General features: G+C 42.5%; 1 protein-coding gene across 2 annotated transcripts in view; it reads left to right on the forward strand.

The window, feature by feature from the left end:
* The window catches only part of LOC122934584 (probable cation-transporting ATPase 13A4), a 165,851-nt gene that overhangs the window by 62,189 nt on the left and 78,100 nt on the right, over positions 1 to 25,562 (forward strand). For both annotated transcript variants that reach the window (XM_044290158.1, XM_044290159.1), the window contains 4 exons: positions 14,074 to 14,202; positions 14,579 to 14,743; positions 20,789 to 20,946; positions 24,084 to 24,272. In XM_044290158.1, the coding sequence (XP_044146093.1) occupies positions 14,074 to 14,202; positions 14,579 to 14,743; positions 20,789 to 20,946; positions 24,084 to 24,272 (641 nt within the window). The remainder of the gene's footprint in view (positions 1 to 14,073; positions 14,203 to 14,578; positions 14,744 to 20,788; positions 20,947 to 24,083; positions 24,273 to 25,562) is intronic.

A 25,562-nucleotide genomic window follows, 5' to 3' on the forward strand; every position in this document is an offset into this window, starting at 1 on the left:
TTTCTTACAGGGCAAACATTCCGCCAGATCTGATCCTGTGGTAAGTGAGGGAAGCACCATGCTGGCTATTATAGATGATGTCATTTTGTAGAAGTATTTGTATAACTACCTGAACGTAAGACGCACAACAAGGTTGTTATAGGCAAACTCCACATTAGCCGTGTTACATAGGGTGATCCTGCGGTTAACCAACATTTGTCTGCATTATGCACAGTTGACAAATATTGAACAGTTTGCAATTTTCCATTACTGTGGAAAATACTATATATTTAAAGGGCTTATCTGGATTTACGTGAATGAAGACTTATCCCTGCACAGTGCAGATTTCTAAACTATTTAGGGTTTTCATTTTTTCTTCATTGTAAAAATATCTTTGCTGTCAGTGAATGAAACATTCTTGTTCACATTTAAAGGCTGAAAACCCCTACAGATCTAGCCCTTCTGTAAGGCTACTTTCACACTTGCGGCAGAGTGATTCGGCAAGCAGTTCCGTTGCCGATCCGGCAAAACGTATGCCAACTGATGGCATTTGTAAGACTGATCAAGATCCCGATCAGTCTGAAAAATGCCTGATCAGTCAGAAAAATGCATTGGAATGCCGGATCCGTCTTTCTGGTGTCATCCGGCAAAACGGATCCGGCATTTATATTTTTCACCTTTTTTTCGGTCTGTGCATGCGCAGACTGGAAGGATGGATCCGGCATTCCGGTATTTTGAATGCCGGATCCGGCACTAATACATTCCTATGGGAAAAAATCTTCAGTTTTTTTGGCTGGAGATAAAACCATAGCATGCTACGGTTTTCTCTTTTGCCTGATCAGTCAAAAAGACTGAACTGAAGACATCCTGATGCATCCTGAACAGATTACTCTCCATTCAGAATGCATGGGGATATGCCTGATCAGTTCTTTTCCGGTATAGAGCCCCTGTGACGGAACTCAATGCCGGATAAGAATAACGCTAGTGTGAAAGTAGCCTAAGCTGAGAAGCAGATACAATCGTATCAACCTAGTCAATCTCTAAGGAGTTGAACTACTTGGATTCCAGTCTGATATATTTTACCCATGTTGCAAATTGTAGTAAAACTAAAGTTTGTGTTGCTGCTGCTGAAATTATTTTATCCACAAATCACAAACCAATATTGAAAATGGTGAGAAATGAACATTCAAAGTATATTATGAAGTTTCATAACTTTTTATTATATGATTATTACACTTTATTTGCATCTATGGGGGGGAAGCGGAGTTGGTTCTGATTGAAGGGACCCAGGAGGTCTATGGAGGTCTATTGTTTTCTTCCTTCTGGAGGAAAGCTAATCTCTTTATTGATCCATGCAGGTTTTTGGTGTTCTGTATCAGAAAGTGAAGGCTTGAACCATAGATATATTGAGAAATTATGCAGCACAGAACTTTGGACCTAAAAGTGACATGATGATAAAAGAGGGGAACGGAGTTTACACTCTTCACTGCCAAAGATATATGTAATGTCTTCACTTTAAATGATTACCAGAGCTAGAATATTGGGACTAGAGCTTGGATCTTATCTAATTAGAGCCCAGAATCGTAGCCTTCAGATAATACCAATACTCAATATTCTGTATGCAAGCAGCATGCCAAGTTTTACTTCCTCGTGTGTAAGGGAGGGGTGGAAGGGGGAATCTACAAGTTACACCAGAGACCACAGTCAGTTATTGTATCCTCAGTGACCTCAGAAGGGATATACTTGTAAGACAGCTACATTTCTTAAGCTTTTTCTTTCAGGAGGTTTTGTGCTTCTCAGGTTCTGCTTGGCTCAGATGTTTAAAGAGGATATTTTACTGGTCCTAACATTACAATAGTATTACCTGATGGTGTATGGCTTTATTATGAGATGTCAGGACGCTTTACTTTTTCACATTGGCTGCTCCATTCCCCCGCTGCGCCCCCTGTTCACTTTTGCTGCCCTGTATGTTAATTAGCAGCACCAAGACTGATCCGTCATGAACTCTATTGAAAGTCAATGGGAGACGGATCCGTTTTCTATTGTGCCAGAGAAAACTGATCCGTCCCCATTGACTTGCATTGTGTGCCAGGACGGATCCGTTTGGCTCCGCTTCGTCAGGCGGACAGCAAAACGCTGCATGCAGCGTTTTGGTGTCCGTCTCCAGAGCGGAATGGAGACGGAGCGGAGGCAAACTGATGCATTCTGAGCTGATCCTTTTCCATTCAGAATGCATTAGGGCAAAACTGATCCATTTTGTACCGCTTGTGAGAGCCCATGACGGATCTCGCAAACGGAAAGCCAAAACCCGAGTATGAAAGTAGCTTTAGGGACTTGTTGTCCTTATCTCCCTTAAGGACAAAGGATTAGACTACTTTCAAAATAGCGCTTTTAGATCCGTCAGGGAACAGCCTGTTAGATCTCTCTGCATTCCGGCATTGCTGTAAGCTACCACATCACTGTCCGGCTCCTTTTACTATAATGGAGACCAGCTGAGATCCGGCAAATATGCCAAGAATCGGGCGAATAAAAATCGTTGTTTGTGTGAATCTAGCCTTATAGACATGTTGAAATCCAGCATGCCCAACCTTTCTTTACGCTGGCATTTGGTGTTGGGGTGAGATGGGACACCCCATACACATTAGATGGTTGACTAGTCCTGCCAGAATTGGCGGGTTCTGGCATCATTCACCAGATGTGTATGGCCACATTAAATATATAGAAGTGATTTATATGGCATTTGTAGACATTCATTGCTTATATCTTACACTTTACTTAAAGCACACATAAAAGAACTGTACGCAGAGGAGTTCATGTATGAGTAATATCAATGGAACATGTTTTGGTTTTATATAGAAACTATAATTGAGCAATGTCTGCAACAAATTGTTCAGACGGTCTCATAATGAATGTCTTTATAGTATTGGCGGACAAAAAAAGATACCTAACCTGAAATTCACTTGTGAATTGATTCATCTCATCAAGCTGCAGGTGACTCAGAACACGCCCTGCTGCTTGACTGACGGGGATGGACATCTCGGCCTGCCCTGATGAGCTGTCACCTGTGCTGCTGCTCTGAGTAGCAGCGCAAGCACAGAGGCTACTGGAGCAGCGACTGTTCTGCTTCGCGTTATTGACTGTTGTATAACACTATAATTCAGAAGTCAAGAAACGTGAGACATCAGATCTGTATGCATTATTTTTTCTGAATAATGTAGTAAAACTACAACATAAGCATAAACAAAACATATGTGTCAGTACAGTAAACATTATACAGCAGCCTCACTCCATCAGTGAGAGTACTCACAGACAATTCCATCATTAGTCCAGGAATATATCAAGAGTTAATCTGCATGCAGTCTGCTAGATCCAGGAGCAGTCATGAAATGGAGGAAATACAGTTCCAGGTTAAAGGTTACTGCCTCTGACTCTGAGAAAAATACACTTCCTGTAAAGTTCTGGCAAGGTAGTAACTAACTATGACCACTAGATGGCAAACATAACATTGCAGTACAATCACTACAGCACATTATATACATTTACTATGCACAATATGGGCAGAACAGCGACTGCACATGCGCCACTACAGTTCCGGGTAGCAGCGCATGAAACATTGCTGCACTGCTTGTTAAAGCAGAGTCTTTGCACTTGTGCAACTTCTTGGAGTTGTGACGCAGACACAAGATTGTCAGCGCAGGCCGAAATGTTTGTCTCTGTCTGTCAAGCAGCAGGGGGGTATCCTGGGCTTTGGGGCCACCCCACCATAGATGCAGACCTCTGCTTAATGAGACAAATGGATTCTTAGAAATCGATTAGCTCATCTCTACTCAGTTTTATGAGACAAATTCAGTCTTTCTGAAATACAAAAAAGGAAAAAAGTATCATTAATTAACCCCTTAACCCCTTAAGGACCGAGGACGTACCGGTACGCCCTATTTCCCGAGTCCTTAAGGACCGAGGACGTACCGGTACGTCCTGACTTAAAAATGTAATTCCGGTGCCGCGGGGGTTAATCGGAACGGGATTTCGGCTGAAATCATTCAGCCGGCATCCCGTAACAACGCAGGGGGGGTCATTGGACCCCCCCGTATCCGCGATCGCAGAAAACCGCAGGTCAATTCAGACCTGCGGTTTTCTGCGTTTCCGGTCCATTCGGGTGTCCTGTGACCCGATGAACCGGAAAAAGACTGCGATCAGTGGCGTAATTTTACACCACCAATCGCAGTCCGAGGATTTGAGGAGGCGGTGCTGGCCCTGGTGCTGAACACTGCTGTCCAGGGTGCTGATTGGTGCAGGGGAGAGAGGCGCGAGATTCAAACTTCCTGCGCTCCTCTCTCCCCTCCTCTTCCTGTCCAGCACCCTGACCGTGCATCGGCATCCATCACCCTCCTGCACCCATCGCCACCCAGGTAGGTTAGGGTCAGTGAGGGAGAGGCACCGTTAGGCAGGGAAAGAAGTGAAAAGTAAGTTAGGAAAAAAAAAAAAAAAAAGTACTTTTATTCCAAACTTCCAAACTTCCATCTATCCATCTAACCCTAACCCCGACCCCCCCTGCCACTTGCCTATATAACTTTTATACCAGCATTCCCTTGTTCAGGTCCCTTGCCGCCAGATCCACGTTCGCTTGTGGGACCGTGCGGAAAAATCAACGCGGCCTCCCTGCCTACCCCCTCCAGGTACCTATCCCCAGGGGTGAGACCCGTGCACTTACCAGTGGAAACCTGTTGCTGGTCAGGTATAAGGACAAGAGGGATGTCCTTATGCTGTCCACAATCCACGGTAACAGCACCACCCCAGTCCCTGTGCGAGGTACCGCGGCAACGGTCCTCAAGCCCGATTGTATCGTCGACCACAATCGGTATATGGGAGGAGTTGATCTCTCTGATCAAGTCCTCACGCCATATAACGCCATGCGCAAAACCCGGGCATGGTACAAAAAAGTTGCGGTCTACTTGGTGCAGGTTGCCATGTACAACTCTTTTGTACTATCCCGAAGCGCTGGCAGCACAGGGACATTCCTCCAATTCTATGAGGCAGTCCTCAAGGACCTGATCTTTTCGGACCGGGAAAGAGCAGGCCGGAGTACCTCGGGAACTGGAGGCGCCCGGATCGTCCCTGGCCAACACTTTCCAGGTGTGGTCCCCCATACTGGAAAGAAGGGACGAACCCAAAAAAAGTGCAGAGTGTGTCACAAGAGGGGGATACGGAAGGACACCACTACTCAATATGACACGTGCCCCGATCATCCGGGCCTCTGCATTATCAATTGCTTCAGGGAGTATCACACTTCCAAGGAGTACTAAATTTTTATAATCCCCAACAGTTCACTAGAGAACATAAAACACTATGGCTCTCAGACTTTGGAGACACGAAAACAATTTTTCTTTCCCCAAAAAATATTAGTTTTAGTGCAGGCATCCTCAAACTGCGGCCCTCCAGATGTTGTAAAACTATAACTCCCAGCATGCCCAGACAAACCTACAGCCATCATCAGGGCATGGTGGGAATTGTAGTTTTACAACATCTGGAAGGCTGCAGTTTTAGGATGCCTGCTTAGTGTCTCTAAAGTCTGAGAGCCATACATATTGGGCATCGTCGCGTGCGTAAAAGTCGTCGCTATAAAAATAACTTTTTACCAAACGCCTCGGATGAACGGTGTTAAAAATATAAAATAAAAACGGTGCCAAAATACCTATTTTTGGGCAAAATTTCAATTTAAATCCATTTTGCCGGTAATAAAGCAAGGGTTAACAGCCAAACAAAACTAAACATTTATTGCCCCAATTCTGTAGTTTTCAGAAACACCCCATATGTGGTCGTAAATGGCTATATAGCCGCACGGCAGGGCATGGAACGAAGGGAACTCCATACGGTTTCTGGAAGGCAGATTTTGATGGACATTTTTTTTTTTTACACCATGTCCCATTAGAAGCCCCCCCTGATGTAGCCTAGACTAGAAACTCCAAAAAAGTGACCCCATCTAAGAAACCACACCCCTCAAGGTATTCAAAAGTTACTTTACAAACTATGTTAACCCTTTAGGTGTTCCACAAAACTAAATAGCGAATGTAGAAACAATTTTAGAATTAAATTTTTTTGTTACATTGCCTCAAAAAAGAGTAATATAGAGCAACCAAAAATCAAATTTATCCCAAAAATGGTCCCAAAACAACAACCACCTTATCCCGTAGTTTCCTAGATGGGGTCACTTTTATGGAGTTTCTACTCTAGGGGTGCATCAGGGGGCTTGAAAGGGTACATGGTGTAAATAAACCAGTCCAGCAAAATCTGCCTTCCAAAAACCATATGACGTTCCCCTTCTTCTATGTCCTGCCGTTTAGCCAAATAGTAGTTTACCACCACATATGGGGTGTTTCTGCAAACGACAGAATCAGGGCAACCCATTTTGAGTGTTGTTTGGCAGTTAACCCTTGTTTTACTCCTGGAAAAAATTGATTATATTGGAAAATTTTCCAAAAAATAGAAATTTCAAAATTGTTTCTCCATCTGCCATTAACTCTTGTGGAACACCTAAAGGGTTAACAAAGTTTGTAAACCCAGTTTTGAATACCTTGAGGGGTGTACTTTCTTAGATGGAGTCACTTTTTTGAAATTTCTATTCTAGGGGTGCAACAGGGGGCTTCAAATGGGACATGGTATAAACAAAACCAGTCCTGCAAAATCTGCCTTCCAAAACCCATATGGTGTTCCCCTCCTTCTATGTGCTCCCGTTCGGCCAAACAGTAGTTTACGACCACATATGGGGTGTTTTTGCAAACTACAGAATCAGGGCAACCCATTTTGAGTGTTGTTTGGCAGTTAACCCTTGTTTTACTCCTGGAAAAAATTGATTATATTGGAAAATTTTCCAAAAAATAGAAATTTCAAAATTGTTTCTCCATCTGCCATTAACTCTTGTGGAACACCTAAAGGGTTAACAAAGTTTGTAAACCCAGTTTTGAATACCTTGAGGGGTGTACTTTCTTAGATGGAGTCACTTTTTTGAAATTTCTATTCTAGGGGTGCAACAGGGGGCTTCAAATGGGACATGGTATAAACAAAACCAGTCCTGCAAAATCTGCCTTCCAAAACCCATATGGTGTTCCCCTCCTTCTATGTGCTACCGTTCGGCCAAACAGTAGTTTACGACCACATATGGGGTGTTTCTGCAAACGACAGAATCAGGGCAACCCATTTTGAGTGTTGTTTGGCAGTTAACCCTTGTTTTACTCCTGGAAAAAATTGATTATATTGGAAAATTTTCCATAAAATAGAAATTTCAAAATTGTTTCTCCATCTGCCATTAACTCTTGTGGAACACCTAAAGGGTTAACAAAGTTTGTAAACCCAGTTTTGAATACCTTGAGGGGTGTACTTTCTTAGATGCAGTCACTTTTTTGAAATTTCTATTCTAGGGGTGCAACAGGGGGCTTCAAATGGGACATGGTATAAACAAAACCAGTCCTGCAAAATCTGCCTTCCAAAACCCATATGGTGTTCCCCTCCTTCTATGTGCTCCCGTTCGGCCAAACAGTAGTTTACGACCACATATGGGGTGTTTCTGCAAACTACAGAATCAGGGCAACCCATTTTGAGTGTTGTTTGGCAGTTAACCCTTGTTTTACTCCTGGAAAAAATAGATTATAACGGAAAATTTTCCAAAAAATAGAAATTTCAAAATTGTTTCTCCATCTGCCATTAACTCTTGTGGAAGACCTAAAGGGTTAATAAAGTTTGAAAAAACAGTTTTGAATACCTTGAGGGGTGTAGTTTCTAGAATGGGGTCATTTTTGGGAGGTTTCTATTATCTAAGCCTCACAATATGACTTCAAACCTGAACTGGTCCATAAAAAGTGGGATTTTGAAGATTTCTCAAAAATTTCAAAATTTGCTTCTAAACTTCTAAGCCTTGTAACATCCTCAAAAAATAAAATATCATTCCCAAACTTGGCCATTTTTTGCAAATCTGACCAGTGTCACTTTAAGTGCTGATAACTTTAAAACACTTTGACTTATCCAGGCCATTCTGAGATAGTTTTTTCGTCACATATTGTACTTCATGACACTGGTAAAATGAAGTAAAAAAAAAAATTTTTTTGCATAATAAAATACTTAATTTACAAAAAATTGGGAAAATTTGCAAATTTCAAAGTTTCAGTTTCTCTACTTCTGTAATACATAGTAATACCCCCAAAAATTGTGATGACTTAACATTCCCCATATGTCTACTTCATGTTTGAATTTTTTTGGGAATGATATTTAATATTTTGGGGATGTTACAAGGCTTAGAAGTTTAGAAGCAAATCTTGAAACTTTTCAGAAATTTACAAAAACCCAATTTTTAGGGACCACTACAGGTCTGAAGTCACTTTGCGAGGCTTACATAATAGAAACCGCCCAAACATGACCCCATTCTATAAACTACACCCTCAAGGTATTCAAAACTGATTTTACAAACTTCATTAACCCTTTAGGTGTTGCACAAGAGTTATTGGCAAATGGGGATGAAATTTGAGAATTTCATTTTTTTGCCTAATTTTCCATTTTAACCCATTTTTTCCACTAACAAAGCAAGGGTTAACAGCCAAACAAGACTGTATCTTTATTGCCCTGACTCTGCCGTTTACAGAAACACCCCATATGTGGCCGTAAACTACTGTACGGGCACACAGTAGGGCGTAGAGTGAATGGTGCGCCGGATGGTTTTTGGAAGCCAGATTTTGCTGGACTGTTTTTTTGACACCATGTCCCATTTGAAGCCCCCTGATGCACCCCTAGAGTAGAAACTCCATGAAAGTGACCCCATCTAAGAAACTACACCCCTCAAGGTATTCAAAACTGATTTTACAAACTTTGTTAACCCTTTAGGTGTTGCACAAGATTTAATGGAAAATAGAGATAGAATTTCAAAATGTCACTTTTTTGGCAGATTTTCCATTTTAATATTTTTTTCCAGTCAAAGCAAGGGTTAACAGCCAAACAAAACTCATTATTTATGGCCCTGATTCTGTAGTTTACAAAAACACCCCATATGTGGTCGTAAACTGCTGTACGGGCACACGGCAGGGCGCAGAAGGAAAGGAATGCCATACGGTTTTTGGAAGGCAGATTTTGCTGGACTGTTTTTTTTGACACCATGTCCCATTTGAAGCTCCCCTGTTGCACCCCTAGAGTAGAAACTCCAAAAAAGTGACCCCATTTTAGAAAGTACGGAATAGGGTGGCAGCTTTGTTGGTACTAGTTTAGGGTACATATGATTTTTGGTTGCTCTATATTACACTTTTTGTGCGGCAAGGTAACAAGAAATAGCTTTTTTGGCACTTTTTTTTTTTTGGTTATTTACAACATTCATCTGACAGGTTAGATCATGTGGGAATTTTATAGAGCAGGTTGTCACGGACGCGGCGATACCTAATATGTATACATTTTTATTTATTTATGTACGTTTTATACAATAACTTCATTTTTAAAACCCCCAACATTTTTATTGTCTCCATAGTCTAAGAGCCATAGTTTTTTCAGTTTTTGGGCGATTATTTTGAGTAGCGTCTCATTTTTTGCGGGATGAGATGACGGTTTGATTGGCACTATTTTGGGGTGCATATTACTTTTTGATCGCTTGCTATTACACTTTTTGTGACGTAAGATGACAAAAATTGGCTTTTTTTACACCGTTTTTATTTATTTTTTATAGTGGTCAACTGAGGGGTTAGGTAATGTGATATTTTTATAGATCCGGTCGATACGGACGCGGCGATACCTAATATGTATACTTTATTTTTATTTATGTAAGTTTTACACAATGATTTCATTTTTGAAACAAAAAAAATCATGTTTTAGTGTTTCCATAGTCTAAGAGCCATAGTTTTTTCAGTTTTTGGGCGATTATCTTGAGTAGGGTCTTATTTTTTGCGGGATGATATGACGGTTTGATTGGTACTATTTTGGCGTACATGCGACTTTTTTGATCACTGTTATTACCTTTTTTGGGAAGTAAGGTGGGCAAAATGTCAATTTTCTCATAGTTTTTATTTTTTTATTTTTATGGCGTTCACCGTGCGGGGGAAGCAACATGACCGTTTTATAGATCAGGTCGTTACGGACGCGGCGATACCTAATATGTGTAGTGTATTTTATTTTTTTAATTTTTATTCAGTAATAAATGTTTTTTTTTTTATCTTAACTTTTTTCACTTTTTTTAACATTTTTTTGGACCCAGACCCACTTGGTTCTTGAAGATCCAGTGGGTCTGATGTCTGTATAATACAGTACAGTACAATATATATTAATATATATATTGTACTGTACTGTATTTTACTTACACTTTGAACAGGTCTATGCCTTTAGCATAGATCTGTTCAGCACCATGGACAGCAGGACGCCTGAGAAGGCGTCCTGTTGCCATGGGAACCTTCCCCGTCTGCCACAACTTCGCAGACGGGAAAGGGTAAGCACAGGGCTGAGGGGGGCAGCAGCCCCCCGATGGAGAGGGAGGGAGCTCCCTGACCGATGACAGTTAACCTGGAAAGGGTTAAACGGCTGACATCTGCACAGATGTCAGCCGTTTATACCAGGGTGTCAGCAATGTGCTGACACCCTGGTATACCCACTAGAAGCCAACGAATTATCAAAGGGAGGCGGGCGGGGGATCGCGATCCCGCCTGCCGCACCGCCCGCCTCCCGCAATGCCCCACCCGCACCACCTGCCTGCATAAAATCGTGCAGGGGTGCAGGGGGGGTTGAAAAAATTTTGTTTTAGGCACTCAAACGTTTCTGATCCCCGCAGTCAGGGACCGCGGGGATCAGAAACTGCAAAAAGCGCAGCAAACCGCAGGTCTGAATTGACCTGCGGTTTGCTGTGATCGCCGACACGGGGGGTCACATGACCCCCCCTGTTGTTGTGACAGGATGCCGGCTGAATGATTTCAGCCGGCATCCTGTTCAGATTAACCCCTGGGGCGCCGGAATCCCGGTGTAAAGTTAGGACATACCGGTACGCCCTGAGTCCTTAAGGACTCGGGAAATAGGGCGTACCGGTACGCCCTGCGTCCTTAAGGGGTTAATTAAATTAGGCAGTGGGGAAATTGTCATAGTTGGCTGTCAAACCATTGGCAAAAGTTTTTCTGCCACCGTTTAATTTACAACCAGTAAGGGCGGCTATACAGTATCTCACAAAAGTTAGTACACCCCTCACATTTTTGTAAATATTTTATTATATCTTTTCATGGAACAACACTAAAGATATGATACTTTGATACAATGTAAAGTAGTCAGTGTACCACTTGTATAACAGTGTAAATTTGGTGTGCCCTCAAAATAACTCCACATACAACCATTAATGTATAAACCACTGGCAAGAAAAGTGAGTACACCCCTAAGTGAAAATGGCCAAATTCTGCCCAATTAGACATTTTCCCTCCCTGGTGTCATGTGTCTCAGGTGTGAATGGGGAGCAGGTGTGTTAAATTTGGTGTTATCACTCTCACACTCTTCATACTGGTCACTGGAAGTTCAACATGGCACCTCATGGCAAAGAACTCACTGAGGATCTGATAAAAAGAATTGTTGCTCTACATAAAGATGGCCTAGGCTATAAGAAGATTGCCAACACCCTGAGCTGCAGCACGGTGGCCAAGACCATACAGCAGTTTAACAAGACAGGTTCCACTCAGAACAGGCCTCGCCATGGTCGACCAAAGAAGTTGAGTGCACGTGCTCAGCGTCATATCCAGAGGTTGTCTTTTCAAAATAGACATATAAGAGCTGCCAGCATTACTGCAGAGGTTAAAGGGGTAAGGGGTCAGCCTGTCAGTGCTCAGACCATACACCGCAAACTGCATCAAATTGGTCTGAATGGCTGTCATCCCAGAAAGAAGCCTCTTCTAAAGATGATGCACAAGAAAGCCCACAAATAGTTTTCTGAAGACAAGAAGACTAAGGACATGGATTACTGAAACCATGTCCTGTGGTCTGATGAGAACTTATTTGGTTCAGATGGTGTTAAGCGTGTGTGGCAGCAATAAGGTGAGGAATACAAAGACAAGTGTGTCTTGCCTACAGTCAAGCATGGTGGTGAGAGTGTCATGGTTTGGGGCTACATGAGTGCTTCCAGCTGTGGGGAGCTACAGTTCATTGAGGGACCAATGAATGCCTACATGTACTGTGACATACTGAAGCAGAGCATGATCCCCTCGCTTCAGAAACTGGGCCACAGGGCAGTATTCTAACACAACCCCAAAAACACCTCCAAGACTACCACTGCCTTGCTAAAGAAACTGAGCATCTGTGGGACATCCTCAAATGGAAGGTGGAGGAGTGCAAGGTCTCTAACATCCACAAGCTCTGTGACGTCATCACGGAGGAGTGGTAGAGGATTCCAGTGGCAACCTGTGAAGCTCTAGTGAACTCCATGCCCAAGAGAGTTAAGGCAGTGCTGGAAAATAATGGTGGCCACACATAAAATTGACACCTTCAGCACAATTTGTTTGTTTTCACTTAGGGGTGTACTCACTTTTGTTGCCAGCAGTTTAGACATTACTGGCTGTGTATTGATTTATTTTGAGGGCTCACCAGATTTACACTGTCATACAAGCTGTACACTGACTACTTTACATTGTAGCAAAGTGTCAGATCTTCAGTGTTGTCCCATGAAAAGAGAGAATCAAATATTTACAAAAATGTGAGGGGTTTACTCACTTTTGTAAGATACAGTACATACCATCTATCCCAGAATGAAGATTTTGCAAAGCTATTTCAGTCATCATATCAATATAAATGTGAACATTTGGCCAAGGGATGCTAGACACTTTGTCAAAAAAGATTGGTCGTATTGACATTTGATATACACGTTTTCCCTGACATCTGTTGTTGGGGAGCAGTTGGAAAGCCATCTTACACCTTGGATTTCCATGGGGATGATGAATCTAATGTCTAAGGGTTACTTTACTATGCTAGGTTTTGCCTGCTATTAGATTCAATAAGAGGCAGAGGAAGAAGTTAGGGTCCGCACTGCAATAAAGGAAAGCTTAGGGGTAACACAAAAATTACTGGTTCATTTTATGCTGCTTCCTCCAATCTTCTCCTTATCCTTCCTCCTTCGCAGCTTCTTAGTCTCTGAACCAACGAGCAGTAGTAGGCATGCTTCTCACGCAAAATCATAAACTTGAACCTCACATGAAACATATGATAAAGGTTTATCAGGCTTTAGACTAAGAAGCTGCGAAGGAGGAAGAATAAGGAAGAGATTGGAGAAAGCAGCATAAAAAGAACCAGTGATTTTTCTGTTACCCCTAAGCTTTCCTTTATTGCACAACGGACCCTCACCCCATTTTTATATGTTTTGGACTGAAAGAAGCGGGGACCTACTTTTACAATGGGACTGCAGCTAATATCAGAACGCAATCTAATACACAAAACCTTTGTATAGAGGAAGAAGCTAGAAAGCCAGAGCTAACACCAGCTCTACAGTATTCCCTTATCGCTCAGTGGCCTCAGGTTCAATATTTTCAACCTGCAATGATCTTTTTTGGGCCATTGATACAAAATCCAACATACAATGTCACAGACAGCCCAGATATGCGGCATGCGTGATTAATGAAAGATCCGACCAGTCAGCATGGGCATATCTCTAGTTTTATCACCAGTATTACTGAACTGGTTGTCTAGTAGCGCCACCTTACAGTACAGTTCAGTACTACATCTCCTGTCCTGCTCATTACCTGTAAAAGGATTGGCTGCTCCTTTGGATGCCATACGAGATTGCCCCGATGTTATTTCTCTGGTGTCTTATGTATAATCTACAGGCTCCTGCCCTCTACATAGCAGGTGGTTTATAGCTTCATGCAGCACGTTCTGACTTATGTGTAGGATTTTATCTTGTCTGTATAGGTTATCTGCACATTTTTCTTTGACCTTCTTCATTTTATTTATTTATTTTGGGTTGACATTTTGTGACATCAGCAATTATGAGTTTCTTCCATAGAGTTTTGGTCTCAATTTACAATGATTGTGTTTGAACCAATTAATATTGTAACATGAGGGACCAGTGAATTTGCCACTGGTTTAGTCTTTCTTATGGGTTGGCTTTAATTGCAGGGGTCTTCCAGGAAGAATCCCGACACTTGGCTCCCGGTGATGTCATTGTGGTTGAAAGAAATTCACTTCTCCCTTGTGATGCATTGCTCATCAGCGGAACGTGTATAGTCAATGAAAGCATGCTTACAGGTAACACTTTGTATACATTTACATCCAGTTCTTAAAGCTCCATTCCCTTTAACATGGACATATGGTCAGCGTATCCCACAGACAGGCGCTTATGTTTATGGCATACAATGAACAAGGATAGGCACAAGATGACAAATCTTTTACAAGGCTGTGCAAGTGTGTCCAGCACTAGGTCAGATATATAGCATATATATAGTTTTAATACAGTGTTTTTTCAAAAACTGTATATTATATATGGTTAATGTCTGTATGCTGTGTCTACTATATTGATCTATTAATTTATAGTCTATACTTTAAAGCACATGATTAGAGCAGATGTACAGTAGAAGTATTTGAAATGAGTATGGTTTACTTCAGGCCTGTCTTTTATATTAAGGTGAAAGTATCCCAGTAACTAAGACTCCGCTGCCCAGTACAGACAACACCGAGCCGTGGAAGGTTCACAGCGTGCATGATTACAAGAGGCACATACTATTCTGCGGGACTCAAGTCATCCAGACCAAGTCTTCGAACTACATAAAGGCTGTTGTAATGAGAACAGGTAATATTAATAAATTGTGCGAAAAATTTTATATAAGATGCTAAAAATACAAGTGTAGTTGTATGCTGTGATATTGGCATCAGTTTTAGGCACCAAACTAAAACCAAAAATTAAATTTTTTTTTAAACTCCCAGATTATTTTTAGGTTGTTTTTTGACGTATTGTCCATGCCAAAATGGGAATCCACAGTGTGTAGTTCATACAGGTACAAAGTAGAGATGTTAGATTTTGGACATGTAGTAATAACTTAGCATAAGTGAAAAGGAGAAATATATGTGCTTCTAAAATTACCTTTATTAATTAGATTGGGGTAATAGGATATACCTATTGATACAAAGTGTTACACTCACCTAACAATAGCAATCTAACAGATAAATAGGAAGGGGTGGTGTAGGTATAGGCATACTCTCTGGGGAGGCAATACATATGGTGAACTAGGTGGTTGAAAAGTCTATCCCTACCTGGCCCTAAAGTAATCTATGCCCAAGGATGCCCCCTAATTGTGGAGGCACCCTGTCCCCGTGCCTAGGCCCTAGACCAGACCCTATAAAAACCCTACAAACATGAAGATACCCAGCATACCGATAATCACTGCTAAAGGTACCAAATTATGTAGGTATTGTAGCGATCCCAGCTGCAATCAGCTTCTGCTCTTAACAAGTGGCAAGTGAGCATTGATGTCTGACCTCTGTGAGGTTTTACGCAACTTTGAGGAATAAACACAGATGGTGAGTGGCGATAACGCTATTATCAACGTAACCATCCCACTTCTGTGTCTACTTAAACGCTCGCTGCTCACAATTAAGGTGGACGCTTTGCATGTGGAAGAGGTGGAAATGGGGGAAGACAGTACACAGGGTGATAGCCAGACCACCCTCAGTTCATCTTCTCAGCGCAAATTGGATGATGAGGAGGAGCAGGATACGGTTGCCTCCGCTACAGAGGTTAGTACCCATGGAAGTTTTATTCCATTTGTTCACTGTGGATGGGTAGAAGAGGAGGAAGAGTATGAGAAGATTGAGAGTAATCCTCCTGATGAGGACAGCAAAGTCATGTCTGTTGGGACTCTGGCACACATGCTGACTTTGTTAGACTGCCTTTCCCGTGACCCTCGCGTTGTACGCATTTTGGCCAACACTGATTACTGGTTGTTCACCCCTCTCAATCCCCGCTACAAAGAGAACTTCTCATCTCTCATTCCTGTGGTGGAGAGGATGAGCAAAATGGTGCAATACCAGAAGGTCCATGTGGAAAAATTGCTCCAAAAATTTCCAGCTGAGAACGCTGGCTGCAGAGTACATAGTTCTTTGGTCAACCGAGAAGGGGATACGAGGGGAACACACAGCAGTTCCAACAGAGGCAGGGCAACACTCTCCAAGGCCTAGTGTCACAAGGAGGGAAAAATTTTTTGGGAAGATGGTGAAGGAGTACGTAGCAGACCGTGTCAGCGTCCTCAGTGATCCCTGTGTGCCTTACAACTATTGGATGTCCAAGTTGGACACGTGGCATGAACTGGAGCTCTACGCCACCAGCATTTTGTCAGAGCGTGTATTTAGTGCTGCTGGGGGCATAATAAATGGTAAGTGCATCCGCCTGTCAACTGAAAATGCTGACCGGTTTACTCTTTTATAAAAATGAACAAGGCCTGGATTGCCCCTGACTTCTCTACTCCACCAGAGGAAGGCGGCTAAACATAAAGGCACTCTAAATGTGGCTTTTATGGTGTATCGAATACACTGTTTTCCTATGCACCCCTTCCACCACTAAAAAGGGTATGTGGTTCAATCTCCCTTTTCTCGTCCTCCTCCTCCTCCATCATATCAACATGCTTATTAGGCTGCCCTCGCTCCTAATGTTTTAGAGGGTCAGCTTAGCAGAGGCCATCAACCATAATGTTTTTAAGGGTCACCAGCAGACCCTCACCCCTAATGTTTTAGATGGTCAGATCAGCAGCAGACCCTCACCCCTAATGTTTTAGATGGTCAGATCAGCAGCAGGACCTCGCCTCTAATGTTTTAGAAGGTCTGCTCAGCAGCAGGCCCTTGCCCCTAATGTTTTAAATGGTCGATCAGCAGGCCCTCCTAATAAAGGGTGTATTAGAGTGCCGGTTGCTTGTAATTTTTGGCAGGCCTTTCACTTAGTGCATAGGCTTTATGAGTGTAGGTGTCCCACTACCTGTACAATTGTACCACCATGTGAATGAGGCCCTCCTTTATGTGATATACAGGTTGTATCGGAGTGTCTCTTCCTTTTAATTTTTGGCAGCACTTGCACTTTATATACAAGTAAATATACAGAAAAGAATGTTTCCTAACAAGTTTTCCTCTAAAATTGATTTTATCTTTGGTTTTGTGCGTATTATTGTCAGTCTGTAAAAGTGGCGTACTACCCGGACAACATTTGTTCCCAGCAGCGACCTGGGAGTCCACGATGCATCCAGACATCCTCCCCATGCTGTTCCAGAACCATTTCAGTGGTGTTTCCATCAATTTCTGACCTCTTCCTGTGAACCAGACACCCTCCGCTCTTCAGAGCAGGGGATGTCTGGTTTAATGCTCTGGTTCTCCCATTTACTTCTATTGTGCTCGCGTGCTCTGTAGTGCAACTGAGCATTCCGAGGTGTTCTACTCGAGCATCCGAGCACTTTGGTGCTCGACCAACACTAGTATTCGTTCATTTTGACTGCGCTTTTTTTATTTCACTCGGAGCTAAAATATTCTTAAGGGTATTCTTACACATAATTTATCACCTTCTTGCTTCCTATATTTTTTACATACATTTTATCAAACTTACAAATATGCATTTTATCAGCATAGCCCACTTTTCTCTAAACATACTAAATAATATACAGGAGATCCTTTATATAGGCCATTTCCTGGTATTTCTTCTTATTTCTAAATACTCTGTGTCCCTACCCGACGCTGCAGCGTCGATCACCATGACAACATGTCAGGTGATCGCGACTACAGCGATCACATGACTCGCTTGGCAAGGAGCGCGTACGGGCCCAAGTTGTTGTTTATTCTTTCCATGACAATGAGAGGAGGGGCGACCATGGGACAAACTAATTACAAGCTCATCTCGCCCTGCCTCTCGCAAGCCATGCTACACCAACGAGAAGGTCACGTGGTCCCCCGGATTACGATCATGTGGCCTGTATTAAAAACATATATTTTCCCCCTTATATACATAATTTTTTTAGGCATTTCATCAATAAAAGATGGATGAATGTATCATGCTCTTATATTTGAGATTTTATGATGTAGGAGTTGGTCAAAAATGAAGCCTAAGTACCCCCGAAACATGTTGTTTTATTTGAGGAGCAATTTCCATTAAAGAAGAAATATATATTATATCTACATCTGTCCTGAATAGTGATCTTGCGCCTAAATTGCTGTCCTACTACATTGCTATGGCGAACATACATGACAGATTTTTCCAACGTGTATTTCCATCATGTGAATGTGCTCTAATGCTTTATTTTAGACTACTTTCACACTAGCGGCAGGACGGATCCGACAGGCTGTTCACCCTGTCGGATACATCCTGCCGCTATTACGCTGGACTGCCACTCCATCCCCATTGACTATAATGGAGACGGGGGCGGAGCTCCGGCGCAGCACGGCAGTGCACTGCGAAAGGACGCCGGACTAAAAGTACAACATGTCCGACTTTTTAATCCGGCGGCCTCTCACCGTGAACTGCTGTACTGCGCCGGAGCTCTGCCCCCGTCCCCATTTTAGTAAATGGGGACGGAGCGGCAGTCTGGCGGCATGGCGAAATAGTGGCAGGACGGATCCATCCTGCCTGTTTGATCCGTCCTGCCGCTAGTGTGAAAGTAGCCTTAGTTACTTTTTTTTCCCCTACAAATGTACTTTTAGAAAGAATAAAATCTCAATAACACAACTGTCTTAGTAGTAGCTAGAGGTGACTTGTGTCATACTGCTTTCTTGTTTTAAGCAGAAGATAGGTATACCGATACTGGGGTTGTCAGAAGGGATAGCAGCATATTCGGCTCACTTATTTTCTGTTGCTTATATAGCACCAACACTTTATAAATTAGAATAGATTTCTTTATTTTACGCACTTATATAGTGCTGCTATATTCTGCATCACTTTACAGGCATTAGCATCAAGCTGTCCCCAATGAGGCTAACAATCTAAGGTCCCTATCAGTATGTCTTCGGTGTGTGGGAGGAAACCCGAGTACCTGGAGGAAACCCACACAAACTCAGGAAGAGCATACAAACTCCATGCAGATGTTGTCCTTTTGGATTCGAACCTAAGACCCTAGGGCTGCAAGGCACCAGTGCTTAACCACTGAGACACCGGGTTATTTACTGCAATTTGATTGTAGCCATTATTGTCCTATGCCATAAATGCCTGCTAGGTGCAGGTCCCATCTCTTGGACCCACTCCTATGCCAAGAATAGGACTGTGCTGCAGTGAATGAAGAGGCTTTATCCATTTACTTCAATAGCATTTCCAAAATAAGCTTAGAGGATTTGCCATAACTGTCCAGTTAAAAATATCTTGACCATCTAAATAAATATTCGCAGCACAAACATGGGGTTCATAATCACTCTGTGCAGAATGTATTACTTACTATGTGTAGGAAGCATACAATAACAACAAAGGGCACATTTATTAAGACCAGCGTTTTAGATGCCGGTCTTAATAAAGTCCCATAGCTGCTGGAGGATCTGCTGAAGTTATGAAGAGGTGTCAGCCTCTCCATAACTTTGGCGAATCCAGAGCGAGTTCTAAATGTAAGACCGCTTCTGAGCTGTCTTACATTTAGACTATTTTCTATGCCTAAAACAGGCGTAGAAAATGGTGAATGAGACTGGCCTTCCGGCCCCTCCACATCTCCACTCACGTCACGGCCACTTTATTAAACCTGGCGTGAGCAGGACAAAGTCGCAGATAGCGGCCGCCATCTGAACCTTAAATACACCTAATTTACCCCCAAAGTATTGAATGATCAGCTTACTACATCCAGTGGTAGGTCAACCCCTTTGGCAGACTAGCTGTAGTGGTTCCAGATGTACAATTAAAGAAAAAAATATATATTGCCACATCCACTGCTGTACTTCACACGAACACCTAGTATATAATGTGTGGAATCCAATATTACCACCTGCTAAATGTTGATCTTTGAAGGGATTTTACGGGTGTGTATTACTGATGACCTATCTTTAGGGTGCATCGTTAGTAGGAAATCGGCGGGGGTCCCACACTCTGTACTCCCGCCAATCATCTGTTTGAGGAGGCTGCGGCCTACTCACTGCTTACCAAGCACAGCTCCATCTAATGGATAGCGGCTATGCTTGGTAGTGCAGCTGAGCCCTATTAACTTGCATCTATACCATGTGATTGATGAATGTGAGAGGTTGCAGCACACATCTGAATCGGACCCCCACTGATCTGATATTGATGACTCATCCTTAGGATAGGCCAACACTGTAAACATCTCTGACAACCCCTTTAAATCAGTGGTTTTACTTGGGAGGTTGTTGGTGTGGCTATTTAGACCATTAAAACCCTGTGGTCTGTGTCGGGAGACAACAGTCGATTATTGTGGTTTTGGATGGGAGGGATTTGAGGGTGTGTAAACCCCATCTCAAACCAAAACATGCCTTTAGAGATCATAGACTTACATTTTAAAAGACAATGAAGGAGATTTATCAAGTCCTGAGCTCAAGTGTGGTGGCGTGAGATGCGACAAAATGATTAAGAGGAGCACACTGCTTAATTATTGCTGGCCTGTACACCAGAATCTAAAAGCTAGCAACTATCATAGGTTTCAGGCATTACAAGTAATGGTAAATGTGTCGGGCCCTTCCACCCACGTCATGTCCACTTTTAAAAGTGGTGAGCATGGAGGCGAAGGGCCAAAAAGTCTCAGGTTTTTTTCCAACACAATGGGGCTTTTTGGCTTACTACAATTCTGGTGCAGGGTGTATGATAAATCTCCCTTGTTAACTCAATAACTTGTCTTCATTTAAATTGTCATTTTCTCACTTATTTTACTTTTCATTTTAGGTTTTAATACAGCAAAAGGTGACCTGGTGCGGTCCATTCTGTACCCCAAACCGGTGAACTACAAACTGTTCAGGGATGCAATGATATTCCTTGGCTGCCTGATTAGTGTGTCCATGGTTGGGATGATCTATGGCGTTTGTGTATTTACTTTAAGTGGGGTATGATACTTTAATACAGAAAATCAATACTTTAAATTTTGCTTTTCAACAAGCTGTTTTAGTTTTTCAACTGCTTCTAACCTGAATAGGGCTAGTTTCTCCTTACAGGCTTTTCTGGCAGAGGAACAGCCTGCTGAAGACCTTGTATCCAGCATAGCCAGATACTGCCTGGCCCCGCCAGAGCCTAGTGACTATAATGTGACTGGGCTGTTTCCAGCAATAGTATCGGGACTCAGCTGGACAAAAACGGCTGCTTGCGGTCAATGGGGCCTGACGCAATGCCTTCCGAAAGGCTGTTCCTCTACTGGAACAGCCTACCGGAAGAATTTACTGCTAGTGTAAAACTAGCCTAAGGCTGGGTTTCCATTGTCAGGTTTTCTCATGCTGATAGGTTTTAGAAAAGAGGTGAGGTAGCATCTGTCCTTTATATCTACTCTCCCTTTATGATCCACACCTATATTCTTGTTGAAGGTGTTTTCCGAGTGTTTTAGGGCTCATGCACACGAACGTGGTTTGGTTCCGCATCCAAGCTGCATTTTTTCACTACGTGTGCTGTCCGCATCCGTTCCTCCGTTCCGTAGGGCCGCAAAAACAAAAAATAGAACATGTCCTATTCTTGTCTGTTTTGCGGACAAGAATAGGCATCTCTATTATGGGTGTTCCGTTCCGCAAATTGCGGAACGCACACGGGCGGCATACGTGTTTTTTGGATCCGCAATTTGCGGACGTGCGCATGAGCCTTTATACTGATGACCTGTTATCAAAATAAGTCATCAGTATGTGATCTATGGGAGTCAAACTCCCAGAGCCCTGCAGATCATCAGTTTGAAGAGCATAGTGTCTATACTTGGTATTGTAGCCCAGGCCAATTCACTTGAATCTGACTGGGCTGCACCTCAGCCATGTGACTAATGAAGGTGACGTCACTGGCCTCTGAAGAGGCCTCTTCAAACAGCTGGGAGTCGGACTCCCAACGATCACATGCAGATGACCTATCCTGAGGATAGGTCATTAGTGTAAAACACTCGGAAAAAACCCTTAAAGGGTTTCTACCACTTCGGTGTCACATATTTAGCTGTCAGACACTAGCGATCCGCTAGTGTCTGCTCTGCCCAACCATCCTAATATAATTGCTTTTGGGGCAGCCGTTTTGCTAAAAAAAGAACTTTTATTAATATGCTAATGAGCCTCTAGGTGCTATGGGGGCGTCATTAGCACCTAGAGGCTCCGTCTACCTTCAGAAACTGCCGCCGCCGAGCGCGTCCCTCCAGCCCGCCCATCTCCTCCTGAATGCGATCCTCCTTGTGAGCGTATGTATTCTGCGCATGCGCAGTGAATGTCTGACCGCTTCCTTGCTCAGACATCTCCACTGCGCCTGCGCGATGACGCCATAGTGCTCCGAGTAACAGGCGCAGTGGAGATGTCTGAGCAGGGAAGCTGTCAGACATTCACTGCGCATGCGCCGAATACAGACGCTCACAAGGAGGATCGCATTCAGGAGGAGATGGGCGGGCTGGAGGGACACGCTGGGCGGCGGCAGTTTCTGAAGGTAGACGGAGCCTCTAGGTGCTAATGACGCCCCCATAGCACCTAGAGGCTCATTAGCATATTAATAAAAGTTCTTTTTTTAGCAAAACGGCTGCCCCAAAAGCAATTATATTAGGATGGTTGGGCAGAGCAGACACTAGCGGATCGCTAGTGTCTGACAGCTAAATATGTGAAACCGAAGTGGTAGAAACCCTTTAAAAATTCTTGAGTCTACAAACCTACATGGAAAGAGTTGGGTAATAGCTCTTGCACATTTCATCATAGTAACTGAAAAAACAGGAATGAAAGCAATAAAATAGAATTCTTATAAGTTTGCAATGTGAAAACCCTTTGCACGTCAAATGATCTTTAAAACAGAATGTACCTTTTGGCAACAGGAGTGTACAGCTCTAGGGTTTTATCTAATGGCTATCTGGAATGGTAACGTGCAAAACGTGCATGATCTTGTTTTTTTTTCCTGCTTTTCGCTATATACAAATGACACATATATGTAAGCATGTTATTCACTCCATGCATATCTGTGTTCTTGGTTAGAGTAGCTGGCACACAAAAGTGTAATGGATATTTTCTGGGTGAAAAAAATAAAAATATTACAAAAGTGCATAGAAGGGTTAATTTGCAGGTTATGTAGAATGAATGTCAAATGGTTATCGGTGAATGGAATGGAGGTTCATATCTTTAGTATAGCAGTGGTGGCAGTTTTAGCTTTAAGGAACGGAAATGAAAAGAAAAAAAAAAGACAAATCTGCTCCTGGCCATTGCTTTAAATGTTTTAAAGGGGTTGTCCAGTCTTACGCTGCATTCACATGAGTTTTCACTGACTTTTTAATGAAGCTTTTCTGAGAAACTGATATTAAAAACAGCCCCCTTTAATTGTATGGGGGCTCTCGGTCAGTAAAAACTAAATGGAACATGTTCTAGTTTTTGACGTCAGTTATTCACTAGCTATCAAAGAACCAGCCATGTCAAAAACCCCATAGGCTGCCATTGTTCTTAAAATTATCGTGTGACGGCCATAAAAACCGTTTTTCACGGTTGTCTGAATGTAGCCTTATGGTAGTTTTTAACTATCCCCAGGAGCATGTTGTACCTAGTGAAAACACCATAGTTGCCTTCTCCCTGCTGCTCTATTATGGTGTCCTAGCACCGTTCCATGGTCTTCCAGTCCCCTGCCTGTAAACTTCTAGATGGGTCACACGTGCAGCTGCAGCAATGACTGGTCTTTATGTTGATGTGTCCCCAAGATGCATGTAATGCAGCAGTGACATGCTGCTTGGGGGCATATCAGCATCCAGAAGTTTATAGGCTGAGGACTGGAAGATCACAAATTGGAGACAGCGAGCCAGAACTGGGCAGTAGGGAGCAGGTAAGTAGGATTTTTTTTTCACTAGATACAATGCGCTCCTGGGGCTAGATGTGCCCACATTTTGATTCAATTTACAACAGTATGTTGGGGCATTCAGTGAATGTGGGTCAATGATTGTCAGATGACAAAGGACGTAGCACCACAAGGAAACAATATTGTTTCAGTATTGGCATAAATTTCTCCACCGTGGGTACAAACTTTTGAATTTCTCAATTTGTACTAGGCTGAACCAGGAGAAGTCGTCAAGAAAGCTCTAGATGTCATCACTATTGCAGTTCCTCCTGCTCTTCCAGCGGCTCTCACAGCAGGAATCATCTATGCTCAGAAGAGGCTTGAGAAATATGGGATCTTCTGTATTAGCCCTCAGCGTATTAACCTCTGTGGCTCAGTGAACCTATTCTGCTTTGATAAGGTACTGATATAGATCTATCTGTAGTAACGATGGACATTGCTTCTGTAAGAAGGATTTTAGTTGAGGTTATAGTAAAAAATTTGATTGTACCAGTTAAAATTGCAATTACAATTGGATTCTGTAACAGTATACAATTTAAAGGTAGTTTCTACATGAATTGAAAGAAAATCACCAGTGATCATACATTTTTGTAGACCTCTTCTGCCAAGCCGTTTTGTTCTATAGAGCTTGGTGACAACTAGACTTGAGCAAATCAACATTCGGATCCAAAGTCAATTTGGTCAAGCACTTTGATTTTAATGCTGACTTCAGATTCCTAATTTTAAATGTTTTTAAACATGCAGAAATGAATACCGAATTAATTCAATGAAGCCTCGCAAAAAAACTTAGGATGAAACAAAGCCTGACTCCACTGAGCCAATATATTTAAGTGCCGTGTGGAGACAGCATTATAATTGAAGTGTTTGACCAAATCAACTTTGCAATGATGATCCGAAGCTCAATTCATTCAACGCTAGTGACTACTAGGGATGAGCAAACTTTTCAAGTTCGGAGTTGAAGGTTCGAGTTATTTAAGAATTCCGTTATGGATTCCACTACCATGGTCCGTGGTTGCGGAATCCATAATGGAATTCTTAAATAACCCAAACCTGAACCTTGTACGCTGAACTTGAAAACACAAGTTTGATCATCCCTGGTGACAACCAATATGGTTGTTGTTGTCACGGAGCTCTTCTCAATAGTAGACTTGTCTAGTTATGCAGTTATACATCAACCGTTCATTACTATAGACCGCGAACAAATGAGAATGACTCAATAGGATTAGAAAAAAAATATTACCGATTTCTTTCCAGAAACAGTGCCATGTCTGTCCAAAGGCTATCTCCATTCACCTCCATAAGGATGATCTGCATTACCAGATACAGCCCATGGATAGATGTGGCACTGTGTGTTCTTCCTCCTTCTCTTGTAGACTGTTAACTCTTGCGGGCAGGGTCCTCTACCCCTCTGTACCAGTCTGTTAATAGTTTCTTGTTTACTGTATTTTATATTACGTATGCGTACTCCCTCTTAATGTATAGTTCCATAGAATTAATGGCGCTTTCAAATAAATAATAGTAATAATAAAAGCAGATAATCTTTTAACCTAGGACAACCCCTTTCAAATAGTCTAGCATTCACATAAAATGGCCAGAATTGACTTATGTGTCTGCTCCTACTGTATTTTTTGCATATAGTATTGTCCACTAGTACTTTTAAGTGTTCTATGACTTGCTACTTCTTTCATAA

Source organism: Bufo gargarizans, chromosome 4 (genome assembly GCF_014858855.1).
Source record: "Bufo gargarizans isolate SCDJY-AF-19 chromosome 4, ASM1485885v1, whole genome shotgun sequence".
NCBI lineage: Eukaryota > Metazoa > Chordata > Amphibia > Anura > Bufonidae > Bufo > Bufo gargarizans.